General features: G+C 47.6%; 1 protein-coding gene across 1 annotated transcript in view; it reads left to right on the plus strand.

Annotated features, from left to right (window-relative positions):
- Positions 1 to 12,085, plus strand: part of CACNA2D1 (calcium channel, voltage-dependent, alpha 2/delta subunit 1) — a gene marked incomplete at its 3' end in the record, with an annotated part of 640,713 nt that overhangs the window by 97,907 nt on the left and 530,721 nt on the right. Inside the window, exon 2 of the mRNA XM_015428057.1 lies at positions 8,094 to 8,175. Coding sequence (XP_015283543.1) covers positions 8,094 to 8,175 — 82 coding nt within the window. The remainder of the gene's footprint in view (positions 1 to 8,093; positions 8,176 to 12,085) is intronic.

Genomic DNA, 12,085 nt, shown 5'->3' on the forward strand with positions numbered 1-12,085 from the left:
GCATAATAGACTGTGAAGTCCTGTAATTCCGCTGCCGTGAAGGCGTTCCCATTGTCGGTGACTATAGTGTTCGGTAGACCACGGGTGCTGAAGATCTGCCAGAGGGCACAGATCGTGGTGTGGGAAGACGTGGAGGGGACTGGTACCACCTCTAGTCACTTGGTGTAGGAGTCCAACAGGATAAAGAAGAGTTGTCCCTGGAATGGACCCGTGAAATCCAGGTGGAGCCGAGCCCATGGTTTGTGCGATGACTCCCAGGGCCTGACCTGTGCCCTGGACGGCTTCGGCCGTGATTCCTGGCAGGTCTGGCATCGCTTCATGCAATCCTCAATCTCGCTGTCCATCCCAGGCCACCATACATAGCTGTGCGTGAGCTCCTTCATCCTGACGATGCCGGGATGTGTCTTGTGTAGAGCTGCGAGCATCTGCCGCCGCAGTGGGGCGGGAACGGCCACCTGGCTTCCCCACAACAAACAACCTTTATGTGCGGACAGTTCATCACGGCGGGAGGAGAGTGCCATGAATTCTGGGCCCACACAGCTGGAGGGCCACCCCCTCCCCACCCAGTCCAGGACACGGGAGAGCAGACGATCCCGAGCAGTGTGGTGGGCCATGTCAGCTACCTGTATCGGACAGTCCAGCAAGTTCTTGAGCAGCAGGATCTGGTGGGTGGGAGCCGGGTCTGGGTCGCAGGAGGGCAGAGGGAGATGGCTGTGGGCATCGGTGTGGCCCATTGCTTTTCCAGGTCGATGGACTAGCGCATACTGGTAGCCGGCCAGAAAGATGGACCAGCGGAGCACACGCGGTGACAGCATTTGTGGGGTTTGGTGGTCCAGGGTGAGGAGGCCCAAGAGGGGCTTATGGTCAGTGACAACGGTGAAGGGATGTCTATAGAGGTAATCGTGGAATTTCTTCACGCCTGCCACGATTGCCAGTGCCTCTTTGTCAATTTGTGCGTAGTTGCGCTCAGCCGAAGACAGAAACCGGGAGTAGTACATGATAGGGACCTCCTGGCCATCTGGCAGCTGATGGCCCAGGACTTCCCCAACCCCATATGGGGAAGCATCACAAGCAAGCACGACCGGCAGGGATTTGTCAAAGTGGGCCAAGACATCGTTTGAAACAAGCAAGTCCTTTACCACCCAGAAGGCAGCCGTGTGTTTCTGGCCCCACACCCAAGGTGCGTTTTTGTCCAGGAGGCGGTACAGGGACTCGGCAACTGTCGCCTTGTGGGGCAGGAAGGAATGGTAAAAGTTGAGTAGGCCCAGGAAGGTCTGGAGTTCTGCTTTGGACAAGGGGGTAGGCACATTGACGATCGCGCGGATCTTGAGTCCGACGGTGTTGAAATTATGCAGGACCTCGTGCAGGCTGTTGGTGAATGCTTCTGATGAAGGTGCCGTGATCAGAACATCGTCAAAGAAGGGCTGGACCTCAGGGATGCCTTTAAGGAGACAGTCCATTACGTTTTAGAAGATGCTGGGGGCCATGCTAATCCCAAACTGCAGACGATGCACCCTAAATGCTCCCCTGTGCGTCACGATCATTTGGACATTGGCTAAGGCCTCATCCACCAGAAACTGCTGGTATGCCTGGGCCAGATCCAACTTCCCAAAGACCTTGGCCCCTGCCAGGGATGCTAATATGTGGCTGACCACGGGGATGGGGTATGTATGGTCCTGGAGTGCTTTATTGATAGTACATTTATAGGTAAAGGTAAAGGTTCCCTTGCTCGAAAGCCAGTCAAATCGGACTCTAGGGTTGCGGTGCTCATCTCTGTTTCAAAGCTGAAGGTCATTTACACAGTGTCCATACCCATAGGTTGGGCGTAGGATCCGGAGTAGCCAATAGGCTCGCTCTAGGATCCTCGCCCACTATTGTTTCCAATCTTCAAGCTGTGCTTGTTCGCCCGGCCACATGTTTGCCCAAGCGCATGTGGAGCCCTTGTTGGTACTCAACATGTTCATAATCACAAGGATCAGTTTAGGAGCTTCCGTGGCCCATAATTCCCTCCTTCAATTCCCAGCAAATAGTATGGAACTAAGAATGCTTCTCCAGTACAGAAAGTGAAAGACTTCCTTTTACCTCCTTTTTTATCTGTCTGGGGGTAGCAGCAGGTAAGTCTCACTGGAAGGTCTTCCTGCTTTTAGGGTGCCTTGACCATTACTAAAGCAGCCTCCCAAGTGCCAGAGAATCTTTGGAAATGTAACTTATCTTGGTGCTGGAGATCTTTAACATCCCTGGATCCTTGGGATGGTGCTGTATCAGGTGGGAAGTTCTCCAGAGAGATTTCCCTGCCATCACTGCTGCTTCTAGGTAAGTAGAAAATATGTTTGAACGGTTGAGTTCATGGGAACTGGGGAGGGATTCAAATTCCATCAATCCCCCAAAATATTGTGATGAGGTATCTGAACACTGGGACTTTGTGTGTGTGTGTGTGTGTGTGTGAGTGAGTGTGTGTGTGAGAGAGGGGAAGAGAGAGAGAGAGTTCTAATCTTTACTTTGAAAATAGCTCAGTTTGTGCACTCCTTCGTGGAGGTTTGTACATCACTAGTGGACAGCCCACAGAAAATAGAAAGGCCAGTTCTGTGGTAGGAATTATTAGGAAAGAGACTGACATCAAATGTTGCCTGAAACCATGATTTCATTGGTGCTAGCTATTGTTAGTGTGATTGTCTGGATGCAGTCCACTATGATTAGGGTATAGCATCATGTGGTTGCTAAAAAATAGCCCTCTTCCAAATTGGAAGAGCTGAAGTAGCCATAGTTAACATAAAACCATGGCTTTGTATAATGTCTGAACTGAGCCAATATGACAATGTCATAGTGCTGTTATGCATATCTGTGCTGAAATCCATTCAGAATGTTGTGTTCTCTAACTCAAGCAAAGATATCCTAGAGCAGGAAAGGTATGAAGTGAGGCAACTGAGGGAGTGTAGGGCCTACTTTTAAAGGAAGTGTCTGGATTTTTTTTAAGTTTAGGAAAATGTCTGGGGGGTATGTTTCTATTATGACGCTCTGCCTTTGGCCAGGATATTTGTATTTATTTTAGTACTATTGTAACCTGCTTTGGGAGAAATCTTGGAGAAAGACAGGTTTAACATGCCCTCTATAAATGATGTGTGAGAAAAGCTGAATCTTTCTCAGTACAAGAAATCAAAGTTACCCAATGAGATTGTTTAGTAAGTTTAGGAAAGAAAAAAGAAAGTATTTCTCCATGCAACACATAATTAGCATGCAGCTAATTTAATTTAGTTTAGTTAGTCAACCCAATTGGTTATTGCTTTAATAGGGTGGGTAAATTAGATAGCAAATTAAATAGTTGGAGAAGGTAAATGGGGTATCTAGTTTATACAGAGGGTCGGTGATAACTGGGTAGCTTTTATAATTTGGATAGTTATAGCCTCTGCTGGTTGTTGGAGAGTGTTGGGGTTGACAGCACCAATGAAGGGGGGCCATGCAAGGGTCAGGGATACCAGTGATTATGGGGCAGGGGAGATATAGCAGTGAGTATAGGTGTTCTTCTTTTAATTGGAATGGAAGAAATCAGAGATACAGAAATGCTCGGACTTCTTCCCACTTACATCCCATTCTGAGGGATGTTGACTGTGGGGCTAGGAAAACTTACTCTTCACCAACACTGGTGTTATTCAATGCCAGGTCTATCAATGATAAGATCGATGTGCTCCGTGATTATCTCATGGAGTCACGGGTAGACCTGGCTTGTGTGACCGAGACCTGGGTGAGGGATGGTGAAAATGTCACTCCACTGGGGGTTCTCGGTGTTTCACCACTCGTGGATGTATAGAGAGCGGGGGGGGGGGGGGAGCGTGGCTTTGCTCATCCATGAATTTTATTCTTTCAGGTTGCTCCCCACCCCAAACAATCTCCGGCATTGAACGTGTAGGTCTAGCATGTGATGTTGAAGAGAGTTTGGCTATCTGGCTGGTGTACAACTGTCTAACACACCAGCAGATATCCTGTCTGACCTGTTAGATGTTAACTCGGCCTGTGATCCAGGGGGGTCCAGTTCCATCGTTCCAGATGAACACTGGGTCCCCCGGGAAGAACCCTCTCGGAGCCTTGCACTGTTCTATCAACCTCTTTGAGTCCGGTGCTCGGTCTGTGTGTGGCCGATCCAACAAGGTCTTGGGGTACCGGCCCATTAACAATTCTGCGGGGCTGTGGCCAGTGACAGGGTTAGTTGTTGTTCTCTGGGTCAGGAGGAGGCGGGCTAGCCGGAACTCCCAGTCCCCGTCCATGATCCTGCTGAGGGCTTCCTTCATGGTACACACCATCCTCTCTGCCTGGCCGTTGGTCGCGGGGTGGAAAGGTGTGGATCGGACGTGCCATATCAGGTTCCTCTAGAGAAAGTCCTGGAACTCCGTCAACGTGAAGGCTGTCCCATTGTCGGAGACTATCATGTCCGGCAGCCCGTGCGTAGTGAAGATCCGGCAAAGGGACCGGATTACAGCCTTCGTGGAGGTGGTAGACACTGGATTGATCTCCAGCCACTTTGAGTAGGAGCCAACCATAACTAAGAACAACAGTTCATGGAATGGTCCGGCAAAATCGATGTGAAGCCGGGACCATGGTTTGCGGGTTGACTCCCAAGACTGGGCTGGTGTGCTTGGTGGGTGTGGCCATACTTCCTGGCAGGTTTGGCACCTCCGGATCCATGACTCGATCTCGGCGTCAATCCCCGGCCACCACACATAGCTCCGGGCCAGTGTCTTCATCTTTACGATGCCTGGATGTGCCTCGTGGAGTGCCATGAGGACCCATTGCCTCAGGGCACCGGGAACCACAATCCGGTCCCCCCACAAAAGACACCCTTTTAGGGCTGATAGTTCATCTTTCTGGGTGCTGAAAGCCGTGAACTTGGGCCCCGGGGAGGTAGTTGACCAACCCCTCACCACACAGCCCAAGACCCGGGAGAGGATAGGGCCACGGGCTGAATGTGCAGCGACATCGGCAGCTTGCAGAGGAGGCTCTGGAAGACCTTTGAGTAGCAGGACCCCAGGTGCAGGAGCAGTTTCTGTGGAGGGCAGTCGCAGCCGGCTCAGGGCGTCGGCATGTCCCATCGCCTTGCCCAGGTGGTGTTCCAGGCAGTACTGGTAGCCAGCCAGGAATAGGGACCATCTGAGGACGCGGGGCGACAGAACTTGGGGTGTCTGCTTATCCACAGCAAAGAGGCCAAGGAGGGGCTTGTGGTCTGTTGCAATCGTGAAGGGGCACCCGTAAATGAAGTTATGAAACTTCTTGACCCCCGTCACGATCGCCAAGCCCTCCCTGTCGATTTGTGCGTAATTGTGCTCGGCGGGCGTTAAGGTCCTGGAGTAATAGGCCACGGGAACCTCGCGGACGTCAGGGAAGATGTGGCCCAGGACCGTGCTGACGCCATAGGGGGAGGCATCACACGCAAGGACCACTGGCAGGGATTCATTGAAATGTGCCAGCACGTTGTTCAAATTTAAGAGTGCCTTGACCCCCTTGAATGCCGCTGCTTCTTTCGGGCCCCAGGACCAAGGAGCTGACTTGTCCAGGAGGTGGTGGAGGGGCTCTGCTACTGCAGCCTTGTGCGGTAGAAAGGCGTAATAGAAGTTTATTAGTCCCAAAATGCCTGCAGCTCTGCTTTGCAAGTGGCTGCTGGGGCCTCCATGATGGCCTTCACCTTGTCCTTAGCTGGATGAGGGCCGGCCATGTTGACTCAGAACCCCAAAAAGTCCACTTCCAGAACCCCAAGGAGACATTTCTCCCATTTCACTTTGAGGCCAGCCAAGTTGAAACGTTGCAGGAGGGTGCGGAGGCGGGAGGCGAAGTCGTCCGGGGTCGCTGCGGTGATGAGGGTGTCGTCAAAGAATGGCGTCACTCCAGGGATCCCTTTTAACAAGAAGATCATTAATTGTTGAAAGATCCCGGGGCCCACACTCACGCCGAACTGTAGCCTCTTTACCTTAAAAGCCCCCCTGTGCGTAACTATCGTTTGGGCCGTGGCCTCATCCACCGGCAATTGTTGATAGGCCTGCACCAGATTGAGATTGCCGAAAATCTTAGCCCCCACCAAAGAAGCCAGGACATGACTTACGACCGGGACCGGGTAGGAGTGGTCGTGGAGGGCCTTATTTAGTGTACATTTGTAGTCCATGCAGATGTGGATATCGCCATTGGGCTTAACAGGGGTGACAAGGCGTTTCCCAGATGGTGTGTGATACTGGTTCCAGGACCCCCTGCGCCACCAAACAGTCCAGTTCCGCATCAATTTTGGGCCTGAGAGTGAGCGGAGCTGTGCGGAACCTCAATCGAATGGGGGCCAGTGTAGGGTTTAGTTGCAAAGAAACTGGGGGGCCCTTATAACACCCTAAAGCCCCATCAAAAACGGCGGGGAACTCCCCGGAAACCTTCGCAAAGTCCAGCATTCTACATTTATTCACCCCCCCCCCCAATTTGGATACCCAATGCCCCAAACCAGGCCCCCAAACCAGGCCCACCCAAGAGACTAACAAGGTTCCCCTCTACCACAATCAAGTCCAGAAATCCCTCAAAACCCTGGTACTGCACCCGGAAGGTCCCCACGCCCCGTATTGGGACTGGGTTCCTTTGAAATTCCACCAAACTTAAAGGCGAGGGGCGTAAGTGGAGTCCCTCATTAGGGCAAAGTCTGTGCAGCGTGTCCACTGAAATGATGGATGCTGCCGACCGCGAGTCTCCTTCCAGTCGAGTGCCAGATCCACTTCACAGTGTTGGTAATATCCTTAAAAGCCTTATCTGGCCTGGGACCAACATACCTAAGGGACCGCCTGTACTCATATATGCCTTGAAGAGCTTTAAGCTCTTGACAGTCAACATCTCCTGGTGGTCCCTGGCCCAAAGGACGTCCGCTTAGCCTCGACTAGGGCCAGGTCTTTTTCTGCCCTGGCCCCTACCTGGTGGAACATGCTCCCTATTGAGATCAGGGCCCTGCGGGATCTTTTTCAATCCTGCAGGGCCTGCAAGATGGAGCTGTTCCACCAGGCCTTTGGCTGAGGCAGCAGGCAGCAGGCATCCACACATGGCCTCCCCGAGGTTGCTGTCACTCACCCACTGACAACCGGCCATATGTATTTACATCAGCGGGCTGGAATCTTCCAACAGTAAGCTGTGACTACTGATTTTATATATTTATAATGTGTTTTAAATTTTATTGTATTTATTGAAATGATGTAACCTGCCCTGAGACTGTTCACAGAATGGGCGGGATATAAATGTGGAAAATGAATAATTTTAAAAATACCATTTCTAGTCGTAGCCAGTTGCCTAGGGTTATTTTTAAGAATGGTTGGTCACATTCATGAAAGATGTGTATTAACCATGACAAGCGAAGTTCCTTATTCAGGCAGGGTACATATCCTGGGGTGGGGGTGGAGTAAAGCACATGGCATGCCTGTTAATGTTGTGCCCTGGGTGTTTTCCATTTGGTTGGCATTTTTCGGAGGCAGAATTCTGGACTAGATAGATCTTTGGTCTCATCTAGCAAGTCCATTTTTACACGCACGAAATATGGCATATGGCATATCAAGCTTATCTCAGTAAACTGCTTCTTAGCTCCTTTGGGTGAAAGGAGAAAAAAATCCCAGTATTATGTGAGGTTCATGCTTCTTTTTTTAGGGGAATGCTTTTGGGGAAACAACTACCCTGTAATCAACCCAAGAAAATAGTATCACTGTTAAGCATTCTTTTAACACTTCTGTGAAGGTCAGAAGTGATGTGTTCTGTGTGGTTCAGAACTCTGCCCAAAGATTTGGGAACAGTGTGATATTTTCAGATACTTTGTGGTATTCAATTTTCTTGCTCGATGCTAGACAATTGCATGTGCTTCCTAGCTGTGCTAAATGCAAGATACAGAACTTGAGTGTGGGAGAGGGAGAGGAAATGGGGGTGGGAAACGACGTCTAAAGCAGCTTCACAGCCATATCAAAGGGACTTCAGCATCAATCTTCCTCCTGGAAGATGATCTGTCAGCCCGCATTTGTGCTTGTGATCTTCCTTGCTCTTTGCTATTGATCTGATAGGACGTTTCTTTTCTCCTTTTCCTTCCTTTGTAATATTTCCTGCAGGATCAAGCTGTGGGTGGATAAGATGCAAGAGGACCTCGTAAAGCTAGCGAGAACAGCAAGTGGGGTGGACAAACTTGCGGAAGTAAGTGCCACGTGCTCGGGCTCTGCTGGTCAAAGTGGGGATGGCTCAGAAGAGAGCATCATTCTGCATTGTGACAGAAAAATATGAAACCTAAGAAAGGGAGGGGAGGTAAAAACCCTGGAAAAGATTTTTAAAAAGATGTCTGGGTATGTGCAGACAGGGCTATTGTTGGGCAGGAACGTACAGGAACGGAGTTCCGGCTGGCTCCTGAGTTGGCCATGCCCAGCAGGAACTCATTAGCATAATAGACCACACCTAACAGCAGAAACTCATTAGGATTGGCTACATTAGGGATGTGTGGCCTAACATGCAAAGGAGTTCCTGCTACAAAAAAAAGCCCTGGGTTTTGACAACAAAGTAAATAGAATAAGAAGCAACAGGTGGGTGTGACTGGATGACCACACTTCTGGTAACATGGGGGTGTGTGGCCTAATATGCCAATGAGCTGTGCTATCAGGGGTGTGGCCTAATATGCTAATGAGTTTCTGCTGTTGGGTGTGGCCTATTATGCTAATGAGTTCCTGCTGGGCTTTTTCTACAAAAAAGAAGGAGAGAGACAGAGGGGGGGGGGGGGGGAGAGGGAGGGAGGGGGATGAGGTGGCATTTTGTTTATTGTAGCAGCCCAAAATGGCTCGGATGTTTCATGGCCTCACTAGAAGGTCATAGGATACCAGAGCTGGAGATAAGAAAGGGGGCTGGGGGCAGGCTTTGACAAGCTACAAGAGGGAAAGGGCTGTGTGGGCTGTGAGGGAGGAAAAGTGGTGGCCATGAGGGGGGGAATGAAGCAGTTACAGTAGACAGAAGTGTGGGGGGAGTTGCGGGGGGGGATGGGGGCAGCAAGAAAGTGATGGGAACTGGAGGAAATGGAGAGAAGCAGAAGCAAGGTGAGAGAAGCAGAGAGTGTGTGGAAAAGGGGGCGGTGGGGTGAGCTTTCTCCTCACAAGTCCTTGCAGATTTCACCCCTGTGCATGTGTGTTTTACATATACATGTGCGAGACTATACACACTCCAACATGCTCTGTCCACCACACACACTCATGCTCGCATTCTCTCTCGAACACACACACACACATAGGCACACACACAGTCCAACCCAGGAGAGTGTTTATTTGTACCTCAAAAGTGAAAACAAACATTTAGAAGCTCTCTTTAAACAGAAATTGGAAACATAGGCTTGTATGCTGTATGTAGTGCTTGCTTTGGAACAATATTAGATTTCTTTTGTACAAAGACAATATGATAGGAGAGATCACAGCATATTCATTAATTGACTGTCTGTGTGCTAACTTTGGACATCCTTTATTGGTTGTTGGGGAAAACTCATATTAAATCAGCTGCAAAAGGCATGAACTACAGCAAAAATCCCTTCCCTGTGGTACATGTCTAGGGAGTGTGACAAGCTGGAAAGAATTTCTAAAATAGTGGTGGCGGGGGCATAAATAAAAAACTGAAGGAAAGAGAGCATCTGATGCAACTGCCAGAATCTTGACATGGATCTCTGGACCTCAGCAAGTCTTGCATGGATGCATTCACTTTCCTTAAGAACCATAATGCAATTCTAATGCAAGACACACTTTATTTCAGGACTTCCTGCTTGGCAGAATCCCCAGTATCAACTTTCCAAAAAGACTGTATCCCAGTAACTGCTGTTGGCCTTCATACCTTATTGTATTATGTGTGTTTATGGGTTTTTATTGTATTGTTTATTTGATATATACTTTATTTTAAATGCTGTTTTAATGTTGAAATGTTTTGATGTTTGCCCCTTTGGGTAGTCTGTTTTGAGTGGAAAGGTGGCATAGAAATGTTTTAAATAAATAAACACATGCTAAAGTGTAATCCAGATATCCTGCCAGTGGGAAATGCATTGTGTTCAGACTTTCTGAGCCCATGCCCATGCAGTATAGCGGCTGCCAGACAGTGGTCACTTACAGGGTGGTGTGGTTGTGTTATTTGGGGGCAAGGAGTTGGATCCAATGGGAAACGTCTGTTGAAGTGTGGGCAGGGGGCAGTTTCAGCAATTCCCCCTCCAACTGCAGACCTTGACTCCCACAACTATCATGTGCTTGTGGCTCCTGGATGTTTAATTTCAGCGCTGATGACATGACCAAAGGCCTCCAAGTTTTGGTCTCCCCACATGCAAACAGAGAGCTTAGACGAGTACATGATTTTTGAGATCAGTCTGTGCTTCATGTGAAAATCAAGTGCCATCCTAAGCAAGTCTACTCAGAATTCTACTTAGGTCTCTTCAGTGGGGATTACTTCCTGGGCAGGAGGCTTAGAACTGTACTATTACTAAGCTCAGTGTCCTTCTAGTGCAATCTCAGAATGAACTGTCTAGAAGTTATTTCCCTGTGAAAATTTCTATGCGAATTAAAGCTCTGTTACTGAGCACATGATTTGCATACACCTACAGAAGCTCCTAAATTCAATTCTTTAATCTTGTTTTACATTTAACAATCGCTGTTGCCAGTTAGTGCTCTGTTACGTCTCATCTGACATGCACTAGATTCATGGATCAGTTCTGCCAACAGTGGTGCCTTCCTCTCACACAAGAGGCCCTCTTACATCAGTGGGTGGTGCTTTTTTTTTTTTTTTTTTTTTAAGAATTTATTTATACTTTTTCCAACAAACAAACAAACAAAAAATAAAAATCCAAGTACATTCCCATTGTACAAATCAGTTTCGGAGTGTTCATTCTACATTTTTTTCAAACCATTTATACACTTTAAACCATCTTTTCTTATAAGCGTTATCATCTCTCTCTGCTAATATCATATTTAATCTGTCCATTTCTGCTATTTCGAATATTTTTTCCATTATTTCTTCTTTTTTAGGTAGTAAATCTGATTTCCATTTTTTCGCTATCAGAATTCTGCTTAACATGAGGATATATAACACAATACATTTATCATCTCTATTTACTATATCTGGCAAGATATTAAGCAAGTAACTTTCCGGTTTAAGCTGCAGATCTATTCCTACAATTTCTTTTATCAAATATTTTACCATTTTCCAAAATTTTACTATTTTGTCACACCTCCACCAGATATGATAGTATGTTCCTACGTTATTATTACATCTCCAGCATGTATCCGAGACATTTTTATAACATTTTGTTATTTTATCCGGTGACCAGTGCCACCTGTAAAACATTTTTAGGATATTCTCTTTGTATGGTGTGGCTCTTACTAATTTTTTCGTTATGAGCTATGGGATGAACATCTCACAGGTCACGAGTAAGTACCTATCTGTTTGTTGCCTTGATTTTAATGGTGGTCACTGAAGACAAGCAAGATTCACAGCAAGGTGGCAAATGGGATGAGAACTTTAACAGCTTTGCTAGAGAGAACTGAATATTTACCTCCAGCTTTTCATCAAAAGCTTAGAATCCTGAAAGTCTGTTTTCAACATATTTTATTCCACAAATGAAAGAACTCTACTTTGACTTCTTCCTTCACTGAAAATAATATATCACAAATGATGCATTCATCTCATAATGGGATCTACTGATGGATTGTGTCATGTAAAGCAACAGCTGAAAACAGCAAATAACCACTTTATTTGGTCACCTCATGTAGCATTGTTCATTCTGAGCACATGGAGACATTATAACTTGAAATCTCCATTGGAGAATCTGGAACTTGTGAAGGAAGCCAGCAACCTTGTCTTGTGCTATAAGAATGTTTACCATAGTGAGAGGTTGTGTTAACGGATCTGTGTGAAAAAATCTCCAAAATAGGCCACATTTTGAACAAATTATTGGTTTCTCAGGAAGATACAGCAGGCCCTGTTGAGAGCTGGAGGAAGTGTTTTCATGCACAAAGGATATTGACGTAGCAAAGAGTGAGTGAACATGGCATCGAGGGAAACCTGCATCGTGGAAACATAGATACTACACCGTGCTAAG

Source organism: Gekko japonicus, unplaced genomic scaffold (assembly GCF_001447785.1).
Source record: "Gekko japonicus isolate JY-2015 unplaced genomic scaffold, Gekko_japonicus_V1.1 scaffold471, whole genome shotgun sequence".
Taxonomy (NCBI): Eukaryota; Metazoa; Chordata; class Lepidosauria; order Squamata; family Gekkonidae; genus Gekko; species Gekko japonicus.